Source organism: Scardinius erythrophthalmus (assembly GCF_964197995.2).
Source record: "Scardinius erythrophthalmus genome assembly, chromosome: 10".
NCBI lineage: Eukaryota > Metazoa > Chordata > Actinopteri > Cypriniformes > Leuciscidae > Scardinius > Scardinius erythrophthalmus.
In genome coordinates this window covers 23,490,112-23,513,088 of record NC_138230.1, presented here as the reverse complement: position 1 = coordinate 23,513,088, position 22,977 = coordinate 23,490,112, and the positions used below count along the sequence as shown (strand labels likewise).

Below are 22,977 nucleotides of genomic sequence, written 5' to 3'. Positions count from 1 at the left end.
CTTAGAAACATTGCTAAGCTAAGTAATATGCTATCTGTTTCTGATGCAGAAAAGTTAGTTCATGCATTCATGACATCGAGACTAGATTACTGTAATGCTTTATTAGCCGGTTGTCCTTCAACCTCAATAAACAAGATACGGTTAGTCCAAAATGCCGCCGCCAGAGTTCTAACTAGATCAAGAAAATATGATCATATAACACCAATTTTATCATCACTGCATTGGTTACCTATAAAGTTCCGTATTAATTACAAGGTATTGCTACTGACTTATAAAGCCCTAAACGGCTTAGCTCCAGTCTATTTAACCGATCTTCTATCGCCATATAATCCATCGCGCTCTTTAAGGTCACTAAATTCGAGGCTTTTGGTCATACCTAGGATATCCAGATCCACCAAAGGAGGGAGAGCATTTTCACATTTAGCTCCAAAACTCTGGAATAGCCTTCCTGATACTGTTCGTTGCTCAGACTCGCTCTCCCAGTTTAAAACTAGATTAAAGACGCATCTCTTCAGCCAGGCATTCATATAATTCTTTTAATCTTACAAGTAAATCCGACCTCTAGTTCATAAACGCCAGAGGAGAACTGGCCCCCGACTGAGCCTGGGTTCTCCCAAGGTTTTTTTTCATTAGGTCACCTGATGGAGTTTTTCGGTTCCTTGCCACTGTTGCCTTTGGCTTGCTCAGTTGGGGATATTTGGGGATATTTAATTTAATTAATCAATCAACGATACTATTGATCAGCATTACCAAACGTGGACGTTCCACTAGAAACAAACATTGATGTATTGTTTTAATTTATTACTGTGAAGCTGCTTTGATACAACCTATGTTGTGAAAAGCGCTATATAAATAAACTTGACTTGACTTGACTTAAATACTGTGGTGATGAGCGTGCTGATCAGGTGCAGATGATGAGCAGGAGGAATACTGGAAATTGTATTTTTGAGTGATATGGCTGAACTATGTGTGTGAATGGAGTATGGAGTGTATGAGGTAACAGCAGACAGGGTGGTTTACTGGTGGTTTGAGGCCTCCTTCTAGGTCAAACGGTCATTGAGTTTAATAGATTTATAAAGATTATTGAATAATTTTAATATAATATAATTATATAATTATTCTAATGACCTAGATTCTAATTATTGGACAAAAAACTTCCTCACGTAATAACCTAGAATACTGTCTAACACTTGATGGCTGCTCTGTTAAGTCTTCATCGTTGGTTAGGAACCTGGGTGTGCTCTTTGATACCAATCTTTCATTTGAAAGTCACGTGTCTAGTATCTGTAAAACCGCATTTTTCCATCTTAAAAATATATCTAAATTACGTCATATGCTCTCATTGACGAATGCGGAACAATTAGTTCATGCGTTCATGACCTCAAGGCTAGATTATTGTAATGCTCTAATGGGTGGTTACCCTGCACGCTTAATAAACAAATTACAGCTGGTCCAAAACGCAGCAGCTCGAGTTCTTACCAGAACCAGGAAGTATGACCATATAAGCCCAGTTCTGTCAACACTGCAGTGGCTCCCTATTAAACATCATATAAATTTTAAAATATTGCTGATTACTTACAAAGCACTTTGTGCACTTTACTTCCAATGATTGCTGACTTTCTTGTGCGCAACTTCGCATAACTTGAGACTAACGTTCGTGCCACGCAAATGCAGCAGGAGCCGGGTCAGATGTGATGTGGAGCCTCTAGCTCAACTATGTATTGAAAATGTCTGCCTTATCATCCATAATTCAGTTTGCATATAAGAGCCACACAGAATTCGTGTGCAGTAAGACTCTTAAAAAGAAACATTCAGCAACATGTAAATTCTGCGGTGCATCAATTACCGAAGCAAAGGGAACAACTTCCAATTTCTATCGACATGTGGAGCGAAAGCACAGAGAAAGGTAAGATTAAGAACTCATTATTTCTGTATATGCCTAAAATTTCACAATTTCCGGCGAAATCCGGAGGCGAAAGTTTCAAAACCCGTTGGCGGCCATCTTTTTTAGATGTTTATCGAGCATTAGCATTAATCGAGAGAGTCACCGCTCGTATATGCTCTGGAGAGCAGAAACAGATGCGTAGGGGACATCGTCGCTGTACTCGCTGTCCGTTTGGTGGACCTAACGGTGAGGACGCTGACGAGGACAGCGTAGGCCGTATAAGGCCTCGGCCTCGGGTGGTCGGACTCGACTCGACTCGGACTCGACTCTCTTTGGTCTCGGTCTCGACTCTCTTTGGTCTCGGTCTCGACTCGGACTCGACCCTCTCTGGTCTCAGTCTCGACTCGGACTTGAGTGAGCTGGTCTCGACTACAACACTCCATAACACATTATAGACATCTATAATTCCATATTTGGCTGCATAGATTAGGCCAGCCGGAACCGGGAACACTGACTTCCCATAAATCCTGATGTACTCGTTACATCATAAGAAGAATGGCGTCTACACTTATATTAGTCTCTCTGTTTATACCGAGGTTTACCGCAGTCCACCAGACCCAGGCTGTATCCAGATCTGATGAAGGACCTGCACCTGGACGCGACGACAACGCAGTCCTAAAGTGTCAACTAGTCTCTCCTCTTCTGCCGGATCCAGGCCGTATCCAGATCCGATGAAGGACCTGCGCCTGGACGCGACGACAACGCAGTACTCTCCAGTCTCTCCGTTTACTGAAGTGAGGTGGACCCCGGCCATATCCAGACCAGATGGTGGATCTGCACCTGGACCCAACCATGACGCATCCCTGAAGTGCCAGCCTCATCAGCCTCATCGACACGACCAATCTGACTTCTGACCTGTAACGCTGCCTGGATCATAATCATACACTGTTCGCCCGTTGGCCAGAGGCCTCATTACACGACCAATCTGACTTCTGACCTGTAACGCTGCCTGGATCATGATCATACACTGTTCGCTCGTTGGCCAGAGGAGAACTGGCCCCCGACTGAGCCTGGGTTTTCCCAAGGTTTTTTTCTCCATTCTGTCACCTGATGGAGTTTTGGTTCCTTGCCACTGTTGCCTTGGCTTTTGGCTTGCTTAGTTGGGGACATTTAATATTCAACAATATTATTGATCAGCCTTATTTAGGGTAGACGATGATGCAATTTTCTTCTAGAAACAAACTTTGTAAGGACGACATCGCAACTTTGTAAGTCCCTCCATCGCAAGGACGACTTGAGAAGGATGTTTCTCAGTGATACTCATTTTGAGGTACATTATGAGATGTTGCAACTGTAATTCCTCACCGTCAGCATTAAGAGTAATGTCCATCAACAGACCGATGTGTATATTTCTAATTTATTGCGGTGCACATGTGGGAACTGCATCAATAACAGCGCATAGCCGGGCACAAACGTGAATGACTGATATAACATTAAAGTTTGTAAAATAAATCTTGCTCCATAGTTTATCATTACTCAAAGTAGTAAGAGCAACAAACAATCTGCATTAATAGACACAGTTTTAGGTAGGCTAATAGTGGCCCACAACTGCTTAGCAGAACTATTTCAGTAAGACAGTAATAACATGAGTTATTACTTACACAATATAAGACACAAAACACAAAAATATGTATTTTGAACACTCAGTAGAAAATATATACATCAATAATTATTCATACTTAATACAGGTTGTGATTCTGAGGTGCAAGTTGGTCCAAGTAAACTGAGTACTGTCGGAGCAAGTGTTTTGCACTGAACTTCGAACAGTCATCAGTCAAATCCCGCGTTGAAGGGCGGGTCAAGTTGTTTGCAGGCGGACAACGTACAACATAGCTGGGCATTATATGCAAATGTATTATCTAGTGACGTAGAACAGTATCACAAACGACTTGTTAATGCGGTTTCGAGTAATTTTTGGTTGATCAAAAATACAGAAACAACAGTAATATTGTGAAATATTATTACAATTTAAAATAATGGTTTTCTATTTTAATATAGGTCTTCGGTGTCACATGATCCTTCAGAAATCATTCTTATATGCTGATTTGATACTCAGTTATCAATGTTGGAAACAGATGTGCTGCTATTTTTTTTGGAACCTGTGGTACTTTTTTCAGGATTCATTGATAAATAAATAAATAAATAAAAAAGAACAGCATTTATTCAAAATAGAAATCTTTTCTAACATTATAAATCTTGCATTTTTTTAATCAATTTAACATATCCTTGCTGAATAAAAAGAAAGAAAAAAATTACTGACCCCAAACTTCTGAATGGTAGTATATATTGTTACAAAAGATTTCTATTTTAAATAAATGCTGTTCTTTTTTTCTTTTTCTTTTTTTTACTTTTTATTCATCAAGGAATAATGAAAAAAACATCATTAGGTTATAAAAAAAAACATTAAGCAACACAACTGTTTCCAACATGGATAATAAATCAGAATAAAACTAGTTTCCTTGTTAGTACGTCTGCCTTCTTTGATTCTCCTGCTTTTCTCCCATCTCAAGGTTTTTTTTTGTTTTTTTTTTTTTTTACCATGTCCCTTTAGGTGCTTTGTAGATTCCACAGCTGATGTGTGCAGTTTTTCTTTGCTATTTGTTTTAAAAGTGTTTTCTCTTGTTCAGTAAATTTTTTTGATTGCAGTCTTTTTCTGCTGTCATTGTTTTCCTTTGATTAGCTTCTCAGTTGCATACAATTTTAAGCTTTTCTTGGTTCATTCCATGTTTTATAGGCAACCTTGGTCATGTTAATTCAGATTAGCACAGTTAAATTAATCTTGTTTATTTTAGTTCAGGACTTCATAGTCCAGATGTTGGTAATACTTAATCTGAGTTTCAGAAAGCCGTTTTTTTAAGGCATGATTAACTATTCTAGATTAAGGCCTACTACTGTCTTAATTTAAACCCTGTCCGGTAAACTGACCCTTACACTGAAACACCATGTCATCAAAAGACGGTGAATTTCCCTCCATCACAGTTGCACTAATCATACCTTCAATTAATTTACCGGTTGCTCAATTTAACAACCATGTCTCAGTGAAAAATGTATCAGTGTTCCTCACTTGATTCATTGTGTTATATTTCTTCAGAATGTTGTTCATATTAAATCACTAAACAGACTAATAATTATTATTCTAAAAAAAATATTATAATAAAGCCAGACCTAGATTTCACTGTGAGACATTTGTTCTGGTCAAAAACCCAAATCTAAAAGCAATCCTAATAAGATCATTCAAGATCCTAGATAACCTGAAAATCATATTTTTTTCGGTTATTTTGTCTGATTTTCTGTTCATCCAGGATCTTATTATTTTGACATTACAGTTTTTCACAATTGTTAAGACACTAAATCCCATTCTCTGAACTAAATTCTCACTAGCCCAAACCAAATTTTTTGAATAAATCACTGTCGCAAAACACTAAACACAAGAGGCAAAAGTTTAACACAACTAAAACACCGTTGTCATCATTTACACACAACGATTCAAAATTGTTTACACTTGTTTCTAATGATGTGATCAAACAATGCTGTAAGGAATTATAGTCTGCTCCGATCCAACTTCCACTCCAATATATACATTTAAATATGCTCCTTCCCTAAAAAGAGCTTATTTATCATAGAGTCAATTCCTTCCAACCTCAGTGATATGTAAATAGTTTTAGTGATATATTATCACTTATAGCGTGGGAGCGGCAGCGGGCAATCAAGAACCATCCTGAATACAGGCATTTCAAACAGTCTTATCACCTTAACATTTGGCTGTTTTTATTTGAAAAAATATCGAAGATGTGGGAACAGAAGGCTATCACTTTCATTGTTATCCTCAATTTACATTTAAGACAGAACATCATTTACATTACGAATGGTAAACTGGAACAGGATAAAAGTTTTTAAATTTTGATGTTCTGGGTTCATTCTGACGCCAGTGAACCCAAGGTGCTTTGTATACCTTGCCACTGCTATGCTATGTTTATAATAAACTTAATTTTCTAGATCTTTGACGTCCGCATCATTTTTTCTTGCAGTGCACAGGTGCACTGAATGTTGATACCAACTATAGATGGAAACAGTCTGAGAGAGAGAAGAGGAAGATTATAAGAGGTTGTGGACGAGGATGAAGCGGGTGAGGACGAGAAAGAGCAAGGTGTAAAGAGAGTTATCAAGGCTGGATCTGTCACACTAGAAGGTTTTTCTCTTCGCCTGGCAAGTGTTGAGACCTAGTCTTAACACTTAGGAACCTTTATGAATCACACTTATTCTTAAGTCTTGGAATAAGAGTAAAATGATGTCATTCTTAGAATTTTGACCGACTTAAGACTTAATAAGTAATTTTACTCTGAGTGGCTTTATACATACAGCCCCTTGTTTTTTTAATTGAGGGATAAACCACTACTTGTTTAAGACAGGGTGGAGCAACACCATTAATTAAAGAACTGTAACAACTGAGACAAGTCAAACACGAATATTTGTTATAGTTTAACAACTGATATTTAGAACTCACTCGGGGAATCTGTGTCCCAGCCCCAAAACAGGGCAAGAAGATCTCAGTTACCCCGGTTGCCATGGCTGCGATCAGATAGGATGGTTTTTATGGCTCTTAGGAATGCTAACAAGTAACTAACTCAGCCACAGATATCAGAACAGAGTCTCCTGCGTTCATTTAATCGTAGACAAACTGATCTATAAATGAACATGCATCCCAGAAACTGTGTGAATGAGTGTGATGTTTTGTGTACTATTATGTATACACTGATATATATTTGATTATACAACCAAAACGGGACTCTCACCTAATTCTCGCTGAGAAGGAGAGATAAACCCTATTAATCATATGTATCCTATGGATAACCTCTTGAGAAATGTGTAGACATGTATCTAATTCTCCCACCTCATGATTTTCAGACTTTGTTGCATACTATGGTTTACCAAAATCAGATGTGTGGCGTATTTGGTCTCTATAAACTCCAATCTGCGTCCCCAATTTGTTAATTTACATTACATTTTGCTAACTTTGTGACGCATTAGAATTATAAGAATCTGGAAGATTCTTTTCTTAAACACCCAATGAAGGTACACATTGCAAGTGAGCATGCGTAAGACAAAGGCTTGTAAATCCTGGTGACAGAGGAAACTCCCGCCAGAAATTCTACCCTTCTCATTGGGTGAACCAGCCTGCATAGGGCTGTCCTTTGTCAAGCTTTAAAAAGGCCTTTTCACAAGATCCGGCCTCTTAGCTCTTGTCCTCGGACCTAAACTGCAGCTCCTAGTGAATCCTGTGGGGGTAGGGGGGGACCCCCTTTTCCCCCCACTGGGCCCTGCAGGCCTCTGCAGACCGAGTCAGATTGCCTTTCTTAAATCCAACCAAGAAGGAAACGGACAACTCTTGCCTTAAGGATGCCGTATGTTCCAGCATGGCCTCAACAGGCCCAGGGCATGAGGCTTCGAAGCATCCAGGACATGTGCTCACTCCAGCATCAAGGACAACCTCAGGAGTTCAGTGACTTCATTCAACACGGACGAAATCCTTCGCAACTCTCACCATGTGCTCTTGTGTCCTGCCGGCACAGAGCGCGTAGACAATCTGCACTCCAGCCATGAGAACAGTGACAATACAAGTTCATCCTATCTTCTTCATCCAACAAAGAAACAATTGTAACTCATACAGTGACATTTGACACTCAAGGACCCAGCGACGAATTCAATCTTCAACCACTTCAAGAATTAACCATGCAAGGTATAAATTTAATGAGGTGCTCTGAAATAAGCTGATGGTTCTTTCATACAAAAATAGATCTTGCTCCATAGTTCTATTTCCTGTTTCCGGTTCCACATCACTCACCCCTTTACCTATGCATGTATGTATAGATGTATGAATGTATTTATGTTTGTTTAGTGTTAATTATGTTTGTGATTTAGTTAGTAAAACTTGTGCACAATTATGAATTTGATTTCTGATCCTCTGTTTGCATACAAAGTCCCTTTTACGATTTTGATTTTGTTACAGTATGCTCTAATTTCTGTACATGCTAAGGAATAAATATTTTTCAGTGACGATGAAATATACACTTTTCTTAGAATAAATGAATAATCAAAGAGTTCATTGGAACTGATTAATTGATTGTAATATTAATTAGCTTACCTCAAAGTTAATCTAATTAACTGACCCAAATATTAATAATTAATCATAATTGGTAATTATAGATTATTATTAATATTTCCCCTTTGAGCTAATGTCTTTACAGAACTATTCACAATAGATAGCACAATAGATAGGGCCCATGATTTAAAAACAAGATCAAACCCATCAAATACACAAGAACTTGGAGTGGGAGCTGCTTGAACAATATTAGTAGAAGGCACAATATCTTCTCTAATCAGTTCAATCTTTCTTATAAAAAAAACTCAAGAAATCCTCACAGGTATTTGATATAGGACCTATTGGTTTTATTTGCTTTTATGAAAATGTTTACAAAAAGTCAATGTGTAGGCCTATTCATCATATTCCTCAGTTTTTAAAGTAAATGGGACCAAAACCCTTTTAGGACAAGTTTATATATAGGTTAGCAGAAACGACAGAAACAAAACCTTGTACATGAGTGGCTGTACCATTATTTCCATGAAACCCTAAATGAAACATTACACAGCAGGGGCCCTCATTTATAAATCATGAGTACGCACAGATTTGATCTTAGAGTGTGTGTACGCTAAAATCCACGGCAAAATTCATATTTATAAAAACAGTATTTGACGTGGAAAAGTAAATTCGGTGACACTTTATTTTACAGTGTCCTTGTTACATAAGTTACATGTACTTACCATAGTAATAACAGTAAATTATGCATGATTACATGCAACTAACCCTCAACCAAATCCTAATCCTACCCTAACCCTATAGTAAGTACATGTAGTTAATTAATATTACTCAGTACTTAAATATATAATTACACTGTAACAATGACACCTTAAAATAAAGTGTAATCGTAAATTCCGCCACGTCAGGGTTTAAGCAGACGTACACACTTTTCCTTGTGGTAGAGAGTCAGAGTACTGCAGGTATTTAGAAATCTAAGCAGCAGTAATAGTAATAATAACAATAATGATAACAGTTATTATTATTATTATCAGGGATGTGCATTTCAGTTGATTTTCCTGACAGATGAATCTATTCTAATTAGAGTAGATACATGTCTGTGACAAATTATTATTATTTTTAGATGTTTTATTTGTGCAAATATCACACAACAGAACAAAAAAAAAAAAAAAAAAACTGCGACAAGTTTAGGTTACGCTGAGTTTAGATTTGTTTTTGTGATGCGCTCAAGTTAAAGGAAACCGAGACGGCTGAAAGCGCATCCTGATTGTTAGTTGTTGTTTTTTTTTTTTACTATCGCTAGGATAAATTTTTCAATACTTAGGTCACTTTTTCCAAACTCTTCACACAGCGATCACAACAGCAGTTTATTTGAGCTAAACTGTGAATCATTTATCATTGTTTTGCTACAAAATGTATTCAATGATGACATCTTTCAATTTACATGAATTGTTTTGTAACATAGACACAAACACCACCAAAACTTTATGTACTTTACAGGCCAATTTGCACGTTTACAAAAGTTTTACAGTTTTTAAAAGATTAAGTTCAAAACCAAACAAAATACAAAGCTGAAAAAGACAGCAGGATACTACATTTAAACAGTAATACCATATTGAAATATATTCTGACTCTAAAAAATCAAATACTATCAAAACAATTAGATGTAGCTGAACACCTACACAAGGGGTTCATTCAATTTCATTACCATCCATTCAAAAGGGGAAAACTTAGGAATAATTTTGTACTGTAATGTAAACATGGACCATGCAACATATAAGCAATAGAGAGTGTCATTCTTGTTTTGTAAAGAAAAACAAAACATTGTATAATGCTACCTGATGTTAGTGTTTTTAGGTCTGTGTTTTATGATTGACAAAGTATGTTTGTTGGGTGAAACCTTTGCTAGTGTTATGGAAAATTTTGTTGACTTGAGACATGTAGGCCTATGAAGTGTTTTGGTTTTAGTGCATTTTGAATGTGAAATGAACTGCTGTGAAGCTGAAAGTTGGTTAGGAGAACTGTGTGAAGAGATTTGAAAAATGTATCTATTGAGAAATGTGTCCTCGTAATTGTAAAAAAAACTTTAAGGCACAATATTTTGTTTTTATTTTGAGTAGGCGATACACAAATAAAAGTAGGCTAAACCCTTTACAGTTTAAATTTTTTCTCTCTCAACGCAATTTTGACTGATATGATAGCGTACTTTAACCATGCAGCAAACATTTTAAAATAGCTTGAAATACTAACTTTAAAAATGACTTAAATTACTTTTTTCCCCAATTATGCTAATCCCACATTATTATAATTAGTATTATTAGAAGTAGTAGGCTTAATAATAGGCTAATCAAATGAAAGGATACTTGCTCAAAATAAAACATAGGCCTACACGTTTTTCCAAAGCCCTGTTAGCGTAAATACACGAATTATTTAGCATGTCTACTTTGATTCCACACGTGTGGAATTATTAATTATTTCGGCTAATCAACCAACAGGACCACGATTTCGGCCTCGCTAAAATAATTTTTCTTGCCACTCGCCGTTTTCAATTAAAAGGATTTGGACTGCTGCGATTTTATATGCTAATGATATTAATTAGGGGGCATTTACAAGGCGGGGATCTGAAACATTTCAGCTGCACACAATTTCAAGATCATTTGCGATTTATACATTTCATATCTGGAAGAGAGCCGTACGCATGCTTTTTTGTGCACATGTTAATTTGTTCGGAATCACATGTACGCACATTTGAGAAATTATCTTGTTTCCAAGACAGTTTCCACGTAACATTTTATAAATGAGGCCCCAGATTTATAGACAGTCCATTCTCAATGTACAAACAGCTGTACATACATTTTAGTCTAATAAAGGTAAATGTGCTATAACTGAATCCATGTTTATACTTTAGTCTAATTTAAGAATAAATTGATCCCACATAAATAACAAACAGACATACTGTACCACTGATCAAGTGAAAAATGATTGTAATCAACATTGTATAATTATATAATTGAAGTCAGTGTATTAATCAATTAATCAAAATGAATCAATCAATGTAAAACACTACATTACATTAACAATACACCACTACATTATCAATATTTCACAAGACATTCAAGAGTTTAAAAGAATATATCTAATTTCTATTAGTATTCAGGATGGTTATCAGGTATGCTCAGGATTATTTTCATTGGTATTAAAAATTATCAACAAAAAAAAAATTCCACCCTGGCCCTTTGGAAGTAGCAATAATAATACGTCTGGATGTATTTTTCTTTAGGTACTTGAGAACTTGGTCTAAAAAATATCAATCTCTTGAAATCTCTTGAGCAAAGTATTTTTAAAAAAATCCAAATTATATGAAATATGAGAGAGAAAGAGAGAATATATAATTCAGCTATTCACCAGCAACCCCCCAAAATATAATGCTTGTCAGGACTGACTATGACAAATACCACAAATCTGCCATTACAAATTTTCCATGATGCTCTGCCTTCGTATCAAGGGTTGTTCTGTTGTAGCAGTGACTGTTCTTCTGCCATGCTCTTGCCACTGGAGTCCTAACAGATATAGATACAGACATAAATATGTGTTATTTAGTTTATTATTATGAGTTATTCAATATTAGTATTAAACATTAGGTGAATAGTACATCTAAAAATGAATTACCAGATTTGGTACAATTTACTCAGAGCTAGCTACACAACTTTACACCATCACATTTGAAATCAAGGCATTCCCAGTGTTCCCCAATTTAGAGTTCACTTCAGCATATAGGCACCCTTAGCAAATTAGCTACCCACACCCTGGTACTGGCCCTATAGTCTTGCTTTTGTCTTACTTCAAATTGCTTTTGGCCATGTTCATCTTGGTGTAAATATTCTGCTGTCTGGACTTCGGCTGATGTTCAGCCTTCTCTAATATTCACATGTAACTCATCTTCTCTGCACCTCCCCCCGGTTCCACATCCCTGCTAGTTCAAACCCCAGGCCCCATAACAAGGCTAGGCATATTGCTCTCCTCAATCCCAATGGTGGATGGTAGAATCAGCTTCCCCTAAGCAGACAGCATAAATTGTCCCAATCTTCTAGTCTGTTGACCACAACAGTCTAACACATGAAATGTAAAGCCTCTCTTGTCAGTAAATGTAAATGATATATGTCCTGTGCTACCCTAGCCTATGGAGGAACAGAAAAATGTCAAAATGTTCCCTCTGACAGCACTAAAATTAAAACTAAATAGTTACCACATTGTTCACTTGCTCCAGAGAGTTAGTAGGACTGTTTTCTTTACTTGCACCAGCACTCCCTTTTCCTGTTGAGGAACAGAGAAGTGTCAGCGTGTTTCTCCATTGCTATGCATGAGATGGCATTAAATAGGGATGCACAAAAATTTGGGGCAAAAAAATAAATAAATAAATAAAAATGCAGAAAAAGGAGAAAAATAAACATGTATGCAAGACAGTGAAAAGTGTGCATACAGAGCCCATGAAGCTTTGCACACCCTTCCTATGTGTGGATGAGATTTTTGGATTTCAGAGGAAAAAAAGCATGAGATATATTTGAATAAAGGGCATATTTACCAGAGTCAGATGAAAAGCTTTTCTCACTTCCAGCTTTATTGTGTTTCTCACCTAGACATGTAACAAACGTATATGCAAGTTAGGCAGCAATACAAGTCACATCTGAGATTTTGAACTGCATTGTGAAATGTACACTTTGATTCCAATTTTTTTAGCAACTGCAGACATTTAATGAACAAGTTGTAAGTACATACAATTAACATCACTCTGGTAAATAGAATATCTAAAACATAACAATTAGCTAAATTATTACCTTCCTCCTGAGATCTAGTGGCATTACTTTTCATTACTAGTGCATTACTTGCTTCTGTAGAAACAGTGAAATGTCAAAGTGTGTTTCAACATCTCCTGATACATAAGACTGATTACATATTAAGAATGGGATTACTGGTACCTGGCAGATTCTCTTCATCATTGACATCATTGCTTTTGAAACCTAAAGGGCAAGACAGATGAAATCATTTCTGAAAACTCTTTGCATTGTAATACTAATCTAAAAAAAAAAAAATGGTACAAAAACACTAATCCATTGTAGTACTCTGTTGTGGGAAGACTAGAGAGGATTGCAAATAAAGGTGATTCAATCTACAACAGTTACAATCTACATGCATTGCTGTCAGAGGCAGAGATAAATTAAGTATAGTTCCCTTTCGTGGTCACTCCGAGTTACGTCGGATGACGACGATTGGGGTTTCGCTTAGAAGCCTATCACCTTCGAGTATATAAAATGAGCCAATGGCAATGAAATGCCATGGGTCTGCGGAATTTGCATAGCGTAACTCCGCCCGCCGCAGGGGGTATATAAGGAAGTACGCTGGCAGAATGCAGATATGTTTTCGCTTCGGAGCCGAGAACTTCTCCACTCCTGCAAGCCAAATATTCTGAGTTAATCTTCTCATTTCCTTCGAGACGAGCGAACTCTCCGGTGTTGGTGTGACGGCGATTTCAGCGAGTGCTCACTACCCTGCTGATCTGCTCAGTGATCTGACAGATAGTGTGTTTCTCCCTGTTCGCTTCAACATTCGCGGAGTTTTTCCTCTCACAAAAAGAGCATTGCACGCGGCACGTCTTTTTAAAGATGCCTCGCCCGTGCACTTCTGGTTGCGGTCGCGACATATTCTTTTCTGATGGGCACAATCTCTGCTTAGCGTGTTTGGGCGTTGATCACGCTAAAGCAGCGTTTGTGGATGACTCATGTTCCCATTGCGGGAACATGACCATCTCCATGCTGCGGTCGAGACTCAATGAGCTCGTCAGAGCGAGAGTCCCCTCATCCACACCCGATCGCTGCATCACAAGGTGGGCGTGAGTCCTCGGGAAGTGAGGATTCGGCTGTGTTGCCGCCCTCGGGCGTGTCAGCATTGCCCGAGTCTGATCCCGAGCTGACTGCCATGCTTTCCCGGGCAGCCGCGGCCATTGGATTAGAGTGGTCCCCGCCACCAGATCCAGTGCGCTCGCGGCTGGATGATTGGTTTTTGGGAGCGGCCGCTGACACCCGTCGCCGCCCAACCCCAATACCATTCTTCCCGGAAGTGCATGAGGAAGTCACGCGGTCCTGGAAGGCTCCCATGTCCTCCCGCGATCGTTCGTCGGCTTTCTCCGCCTTTCCTCCCCTCGATAGAGCTGATGCTTGTGGGTACACTGGGATTCCCACGGTTGAACGTTCTGTCGCGATGCAGCTGTGTCCGGCAAGCGCTTCATCACGTGGTGATCCTAAGCACCCGTCCAAAGCCTGTAGATTCTCGTCTACCATGGTGGCAAAATCCTTCAGAACGGCGGGACAGGCAGCTGCCTCTTTGCATGCCATGGCCATCTTACAGGTCTACCAGGCCAAGATGCTTTGTGACATGCACGAGGGTAGGACAGACCCAGGGCTCTTTGATGAGCTGCGTGCCGCCATCGACCTCGCTCTCCGGGCGACGAAGGTGACCGCGCTCCCTGGGTTTGGTGATGTCCACAGCTGTGGTCCAGGAGCGACATCTCTGGCTGAACCTGGCCGATATGCGTGAGCCCGAGCGGACTCGTCTGCTTGATGCTCCCATATCCCAGGCCGGCCTTTTCGGCGGTGCAGTCGAGGACTTTGCCCAACAGTTCTCGACTGCCCAGAAGCAGACTGAGGCGATTAAGCACATTCTGCCCCGACGCTCCGCTACTCAGCCGTCGGCACAGAATCCTCAGCCAGCTCGCCGCCGAGGGCGCCCTCCTGCGGCTCCCGCCCCTCCCGCACGGCCCCAGCAGCAGCCTTCATCTGGGCCGCGTCGTGGAGGAAGCCGTAGGAAGGCGCCACAGCCCTCTCCAGCCCAGCAGACCGCTAAACGCCAGGCTAAGCGGCGCTCCTGAGACGGGCAGCTCAGGATTGGCATTCTTTTCTGTTCAGGAGCTGGTAGCAGGGCCACTCCTTCCCCCGGTGGAGGGCCGGGGGAGAATCTTTTGTTTTCCACTCCCCGCTGCACGTCCAACGACGAGCAGTACCCTAATGTGGTTAAAGACAGAATCGAATCCCCCAATCCTGAGCCAACATAGCCCGAGGGCCACAGTGTGCGCCACCCTCGGGTCCCGCCACTGCCGCCCTCCTCTGTTCCAGAGGTGCGGGATGACAGCACGCGCCGCCCACGGGCCACGCTCCTCTCATCCCCCTCTGTCGCCAGACCCCTGCCAGAGCACGCCCCCGTGGGACGCGCGCCCTCCCCTGGCCTCCTCTGGCAGGATGCGGTTAATGACCGTGTCCCCGCACAGGGCCGCTATGCCACCCTCGCCGGTGCCGGTCATTCCGCCTCGCTGCCCCACCGACGGTACGTCTGTGGTTCGTATGACCCCGCTGGTGCACTTTCTGGAGGCCTGGCTAGAGCTTCCCAGACTGTCCCGCTGGGTCGCGAGAACCATCAGACTCGGCTACGCGATTCAGTTCGCGATATCTCCTCCCCGCTTCAGGGGAGTCCGCTTCACTATGGTCGGTGGCAATGCCCCTGTCATGAGAGTGGAGGTCGCCACCCTACTGGCGAAGGGTGCGATCGAGATTGTCCCTCCAGCCGAGATGGAGTCCGGCTTCTACAGCCCTTACTTCATTGTACCCAAGAAGTCCGGTGGGTTACGGCCAATCCTCGACCTGCGCGTCTTGAACCGCTCCCTTCACAGGCTGCCGTTCAAGATGCTAACGGCCAAACACATCCTCCAGTGTGTACGGCCGCAGGATTGGTTTGCAGCGATCGACCTGAAGGACGCCTACTTCCATGTCTCCATTTTACCTCGACACAGACCGTTTCTACGGTTTGCTTCCGAGGGGCAGGCATACCAGTACGCGGTTCTCCCTTTCGGGCTAGCCCTTTCTCCTCGCGTCTTTACGAAGGTCGTCGAGGCAGCCCTTGTTCCCCTCCGAGAACACGGGGTTCGCATCCTGAACTATCTCGACGACTGGCTAATCCTAGCTCACTCTCGAGACCAGGTTTGCGAACACAGGGACCTAGTGCTCCGGCACCTAGCTCGTCTGGGCCTTCGGGTCAACTGGGAGAAGAGCAAACTCTGCCCCGTGCAGAGGATCTCTTTTCTCGGTATGGAGATCGACTCGGTCGCCATGTGCGCGCAGCTTACGAGCGAGCGCGCGCAGTCACTGCTGACTTGTCTTCGCCAATTCGAGGGCAAGAGTGCGGTTCCACTGAAACTATTTCAGAGGCTCCTGGGGCATATGGCATCCGCAGCCGCGGTAACGCCGCTGGGATTGCTTCATATGAGACCGCTTCAGCTTTGGCTTCGCGGTCGAGTCCCGAGGTGGGCATGGCAACACGGCACGCTTCGAGTTCCAGTGACTCCAGCCTGCCGTCAGACCTTCACCCCGTGGTCAAACCTCAAATTTCTACGGGCCGGAGTGCCCTTAGAACGAGTTTCCCGGCATGTTGTTGTATCAACAGATGCCTCCACCACGGGCTGGGGCGCCATGTGCAATGGTCATGCTGCCGCGGGCTCCTGGACAGGACCCCAGCGCCTTTGGCATGTCAATTGCCTCGAGTTGCTGGCTGTACGTCTCGCCCTGCACCGCTTCCGTGCGCTGCTCAGGGGTCAGCACGTACTAGTCCGATCAGACAATACCGCGACAGTAGCGTACATCAACCATCAAGGTGGTCTACGTTCCCGCCGTATGTCGCAACTCGCTCGCCACCTCCTCATATGGAGTCAGAAGCATCTGAGGTCGCTTCGAGCCATTTATATCATCAATACACTATTGCTATCATCACTTCCGCTAGAGCATCGTCCACGAGACATCTCTATGCGTTGAAGTGGAACCTCTTCGTCAACTGGTGTTCTTCTAAACATCAAGAACCCACGAAATGCCCCATCAGTGTCGTGCTTTCCTTCCTGCAAGATGGGTTGGAGCGAAGGCTGTCTCCCTCCACCCTGAAGGTGTATGTTGCCGCCATTGCCGCACATCACGAAGCAGTTGATGGTAAGTCTCTGGGGAAGCACGACTTGATCGTCAGGTTCCTGAGGAGAGCGAGAAGACTGAATCCTCCTCGTCCTCCCCTTGTACCCTCTTGGGACCTCTCAGTGGTTCTAACTGCCCTGCAGAGGGCTCCATTTGAGCCTTTGCAATCAGTAGAGCTTAAGTTCCTGTCTATGAAGACAGCGCTCCTGGTTGCACTGGCCTCCATCAAGAGGGTAGGGGACCTGCAGGCATTTTCGGTTGACGAAGCGTGCCTGGAATTCGGGCCGGCTAACTCTCACGTGATCCTGAGACCCCGGCTTGGATACGTGCCCAAGGTTCCAACCACACCCTTTCGAGACCAGGTAGTGAACCTGCAAGCGCTGCCCTTGGAGGAGGCAGACCCAGCCTTGGCACAGCTCTGTCCAGTACGCGCCCTTCGTGCTTACGTAGACAGGACGCGGTGTTTCAGGACCTCAGACCAGCTCTTTGTCTGTTATGGTGGGAAGCTGAAGGGAAAGGCTCTCTCAAAGCAGAGGCTATCTCACTGGATAGTGGATACCATTGCTTTGGCATACCAGCAGCAAGGTCGTCAATGCCCCCTTGGTGTGAAAGCCCACTCCACTCGTAGTGTGGCTTCCTCTTGGGCTCTAGCGCATGGCGCCTCGCTAACAGACATTTGTAGAGCTGCAGGCTGGGCGACACCCAACACATTCGCGAGATTCTATAATCTCCGAGTAGAGCCAGTTTCTTCTCATGTACTCGCTTCAACCAGCCGGTGCTAGATTCTGCTCAGGTGTCTTCGCTTGCTCGCCATTCCTCTCCACGGACGGGATACGTGCGACTTTCTTCTCAGGTGAGTCTGATAAGCTCTGAGTTCCTCCAGCACTGCTTACGTCAACGCCTGACTTATGCCATTTTGCCATAATGCAGCTTTTGCGCTTGACTAGGTGCCTCCATGTGCATGGTCCCCCTCTGGGCGACCCCCACATATGTATTCCACTGTAAGTCTCCTTGTGAGCGTGTGTCTTTCCCTTGGCAAGCCCTTGCCACCCCTGGGGTTTAAAAATTCCACCTGCGGCTGGTCACCCCAGTGATATTCCATATGCATCCCTCTGGGTCATATGTGTATTCTAAGTCCCCCCCATCAATGGCTGGGCATAATTGCATATTTCTCTCTCTGGAGATATGCTTCCCAGTGTACCTTGGTATCCCTGTGTTAAGTAGGACTCCTTCGTTCGTGCTAGTCTCACAATAGGGAGCTCAGACTTACGCAGGGCACTGGAAGACAGCCGAGGTGGCGTGATTAGACTGGAACCCCAATCGTCGTCATCCGACGTAACTCGGAGTGACCACGAAAGGGAACGTCTCGGTTACGGATGTAACCCTCGTTCCCTGAGTGGGAACGGAGACGTTACGTCTTCCTGCCACTTCCGCTGTACCGCTGAAAAACGCCTGGGTCCAGTCTCGACTCCTCAGCGAAGACATATCTGCATTCTGCCAGCGTACTTCCTTATATACCCCCTGCGGCGGGCGGAGTTACGCTATGCAAATTCCGCAGACCAATGGCATTTCATTGCCATTGGCTCGTTTTATATACTCGAAGGTGATAGGCTTCTAAGCGAAACCCCAATCGTCGTCATCCGACGTAACGTCTCCGTTCCCACTCAGGGAATGAGGGTTACATCCGTAACCGAGACGTTTTTAAGGGGAGGTTAGTTGATTGCAACTTAATATATTTCAATGGACTATTGCAAGATTTTGGAATAATTGCTCACCCCTAAGAAAAACAATAGATTTTTTTTTTTCTGAAGTCCTGTCAATTCTGACATTTAAAGAGCCTTTATCAGAGAAAAGTATTTAAAAGATTGTGCCCAGAATCTGTCTATATGTTGTTATACTCACAAAGTCTTTTAGTCTTATAAAGGTAAAAGCAGAGCACTGCAACACAAGCTACTGCAACTACACCTCCAGCTCCAATCACAATTCCAATAGCCAGGATAGGGCCTTCATTGCAGTCCTTGCATTTTCCATCTGCAAAAAAAAAAAAAAAACTTATTGGACAAAGTTACTGTATGTAAAGTTTAAATGTCTACTACATTTAGAAAATTTAATTCCATTGTTAAGCCTTTAATAAAGAGTAATTTAATAACATTTACTAATAATAATAAACACAACTACATTTTCTGAGATTTTAACAGTTGTTTGTGTTGCACATTACAGAAGAAAATGTTATCATCCGTTAATTTTAATTGTAATAGAAAATTTATCTTGACACTATTTTTGACTTTCGGGTTTAAAATCTTCATAGTGTCAATGTCATAGGTTGTGATATTTTCTCTCATTATGGTGTACTGATAATTATTCATGAGACATTTGTGCACTTATCCTATGAGAGGCACGTTTATGGATCGCAAGTGTTTGTTTTCAGTTCGTTTTCAGAGTTTCTAAGTGGCATAATTTAATACTTTAAATTTCATAATTTAAACCCTCAGTAAACACTGCAGGTGTCATGATGGTCACAAACACGGATATGTAACTCTAATTTCACTAAGCTAATTGGTCACTAAAAACTTACAGATCATGCTTTCAAGTTGTTTCAAGTAGGCACTTCCATCACAGTTTCCTCAGAGGAAAAAAACCCTGCTCTAATGATTAAATACTTTCACTTTACCTACCCCATTTGACAATAATTGGTTCTTTGAGAGTTTTGTGGGACACAAAACAGTCATATTCTGCTTTTTCATCCTCCTTGATGTCCACACGCTTCCTCAACTGAAAGGTTCCATCATTGTTTGGTCTGGTTCCTGTGGATTCAATCTCATCATCAGGCAGGGATGTGCGATATTTTCTTATGGTCAACGTCACATCTTTGGGGTAGAAACCAGTGGCCATACAGGTGAGTTTCAGCTTAGTTTTGTCACTGGTAGACTTTTTCGCAAACACATGAACCTTTGGAGGAGCTGCAGACACAGTAATCAGTTTATCAATCAGTTATATCTCTATGACAGCTGCAGATAATCAACAAATACAATACACTACATTTACTCACAGCCATTTTTGAGCTCCTCATCTCCATAGTCTCTGAATTTGTTGAGCCAGTCCACACACTCTTTCTCCAGGTAGCCCTTGGTGTACTGGTTCAGGATGGGCACATTATCCCATTTCCTCTTGGTTGGAAGAGCTGCATCAACTGGGGCAACCCACTGAGACACCTTATCATCAAAAGACAGGAAGTTATCGCCATCATAACTGTACTCATCAATGCCTTTGGAAAACTTCAGTTCAATTCCATCTTCAGTTTCAATTTCACACCCATGTCTCCACTGAAGAACATGAACATCTGAAAAGGACAGAAAACAAAATATTTTTGAGATGATAATAACAATATAATATTATCATATTATATTATTTGTATATTATATTATATGTATATGCAGCTTAATATTCTATTAAACATATATGCAGGTTAATATGTATCAATATTCCTCACCTGAATTATTGTCTCTCATACGGTCCATCAGAATTTTGACATTCACATTAAACCACTGTTCTTTGCTCTTTCTTGACTGGGTGCCTTTTTCCCAGTAATCCTCCTGCATTTTTTCTTTCATCCAGTGCTGTGTGGGAATCTTTCTTTTTTCCTCGCTATTGTAATAGTCAATCTGTCTGTCATCTAGAAGACCCATAGCTGTGAATTCATAAATGCCTGGCAGGTTGACAGGTTTGGACAAGGCCGTATAAATGTAGTACAGGGAGTGTTTGTCTGCAATGCAAAGGAATAAAAAAAAAACTATTTAAAAAATAGAAATTCACTCAGAATATGGTGATATAAATAAAATCAGCCATGGACATTTGTGATCATACAAGGTCTATTATTTTTATAAATATATGATGACATCGTTATGCCAGCAGGAGGCGACAACTGACAATCTTCATTTATATACAAACACCATTCTGAGATACACAATGGATGATTTGCATGTGGCTTTATTGGAACTATTTTTGTTTATGGAGCACCAATAAACCAGATTAGGCTGAGGCTTGTCAAGTAACGTTCAAAGGTATTTTGTCTTTAATAATGTTCTCAAAACATTAACATAAAAATATTATTTATTCATCATTCATGGAAGTTTTATCTGAAACATTTTAGTTCCACATTCATCTAATGTTTTTAAATGTTAGCCTATAGTTTTAAAATGTTCATAGAAAATTCAAAAGTTACGTTCCCATAATGTTTGCAGAATGATAAAATGGAATGTTCCCTTAACATTCGTAAAGCATTAAAAAAAAACTGGACGCTTTAATTATTCAGTGAACATTCAGAAATAATATTTTAGACTTAGACTTAATTCGGTAACACTTTATTTTACAGTGCTGATGTTACATGAACTTAATAACATAGCCTAATTACAGTAATAACAATTACATGCAACTAACACTAAACAAACCCTAATCCTAACCCTATAACCCCAAGTAGGCTACATGTTGAATAGTACTCAGTAGCCTACTTTTGAATTGTAACAAGGACACCTTAAAGAAAAGTGCAACCTAGTCTTCCTCTGTGATCTTGTATTTCAAGAACTAACATAAATTCATATTTTGTTAGCCTATTAAAAATCTCTCAACATTTTTCTTAAAGATTTTTTAGTGTGACTGGTGAAGGATTAATCTCTTTTAAAAGTAAATCTAATAATCAACTAGAAAATAGTTTTTATATGTTTCCTATTTTTCTTCCCTTTCAGATGTTGAATCAAAGACGGTTTGTTTTAAATAGTGAAACACGTCATTCTACTTATTACGAAATTTATTTTTAATTTTTAAAATACGAAAGTCGCAGGTAAAAAGAAACATTTCACCTTTATTATAGTAGGGCTAGTTAAAAGATCAATCGAGATTATTTAACTCGTAAACCTTTTTTACAAACTGTTATGTCAAGGAAGCTCCTGAACCGAAAGTATTTCAATAGACTTGTTTACCTGCGCCATTTTACCGACAAGCCTAGACACCAAAACAGACTTGAACATATGGGCATAATAAGTTTCGGGCATTTTAGTAGCCTATATTCTGATAGTATATAGTAATTAATTTGTTGAGAAACTGCAATAAATGACAACGCTTGTTTTATTTTCAGTTTTAAGAACTAAATAATCTTATCTTAATCGAAATAACAGCAGACTCACCGCTCCAGGCAGGTACAACAGCACAGAATAGAACTGCCGAACACAAAACGGTGAAAAGTTCCATTTTCAAGCCTGTTAAAGCTTCGCTGCCTTTCTGTCTTCCTCAGCTGACGGCTCCAGTTTAACTGATACCAGTCAGACAGGTTAATATGTAAATCCAAGCCTCATCCACACCCCTTAGAGATCTTTAACCAATACTAAAACAGACAGCGCAGTGTCACTTAAAATTTGGAGTCACGAGTTTCTGCTCGTCTTGTGATGTTAAGAGTCAAGACGTTTGTATACGGCGTATTACGGCCTTGTTCCTGATATGTGAATATCATTTCATAACGTATGCAAAACAAAATATGCTAAATTTAATAGGATTAAACGAAATAAGCTTTATTTATTGTATTTCCTACAACAATAGTAGGCTTATAGGCTATAGGCCTATGTAAACCATTAGGCCTATATCTCTATGGGGCTAACAGTCGGTGGACTAAACTGGACAGCTTTTAATTGAGTTGGCATTGACCTTTTTCCATGCTGTTAGATTTATTCGCAAAGCTAAAAGTAGGCTAAACTAAAAGTAATAAAACAGCAATATGTTTCATACAGTCATTCTGTATTGAAGAATATGCATGGGTCTATGTAGCTGTAAAAAAGTGTGAAAACAGGAGAGAGAAAAAAAAAAACAATTAGACCAATAGCTAATTCCCCTTGACTGGGTATTGTTTCATCAAATGTTTTATCATCAAGCACATCTTTGTATTGTCATTC

At 41.0% G+C, this 22,977-nt stretch overlaps 1 protein-coding gene across 2 annotated transcripts; it reads right to left on the bottom strand.

Annotated features, from left to right (window-relative positions):
• Positions 1-11,006: 11,006 nt before the first annotated feature.
• LOC308697929 (H-2 class I histocompatibility antigen, Q10 alpha chain-like) lies at positions 11,007-22,456 on the bottom strand. 2 transcript variants are annotated; one of them, XM_081377639.1, is made up of 10 exons: positions 22,219-22,456; positions 20,529-20,801; positions 20,088-20,378; positions 19,714-19,998; positions 18,941-19,069; positions 13,016-13,057; positions 12,875-12,928; positions 12,622-12,672; positions 12,286-12,353; positions 11,007-11,599 (listed from the first exon to the last, which is right to left on the bottom strand). In XM_081377639.1, exons 1-10 carry the CDS (start codon positions 22,280-22,282, stop codon positions 11,540-11,542), a joined length of 1,317 nt encoding a protein of 438 aa, XP_081233765.1. In that variant the 5' UTR covers positions 22,283-22,456; the 3' UTR covers positions 11,007-11,539. The 2 variants fall into 2 exon arrangements, with proteins under 2 accessions (XP_081233765.1, XP_081233766.1); XM_081377640.1 differs by lacking the exon at positions 12,875-12,928 and having other exon boundaries at positions 22,219-22,454.
• Between the last annotated feature and the right edge of the window lie 521 nt (positions 22,457-22,977).

Excerpts from the sequence above, each read along its gene's own strand:
- LOC308697929 (XM_081377639.1), bottom strand. The coding sequence starts at position 22,282 with ATGGAACTTTTCACCGTTTTGTGTTCGGCAGTTCTATTCTGTGCTGTT. Across the intron at positions 19,999-20,087 it reads TGAGGAGCTCAAAAATGGCT|CTCCTCCAAAGGTTCATGTG; the intron begins GTGAGTAAATGT and ends CTGTGTCTGCAG. Across the intron at positions 11,600-12,285 it reads TGGAGCAAGTGAACAATGTG|GACTCCAGTGGCAAGAGCAT; the intron begins GTAACTATTTAG and ends TATATCTGTTAG.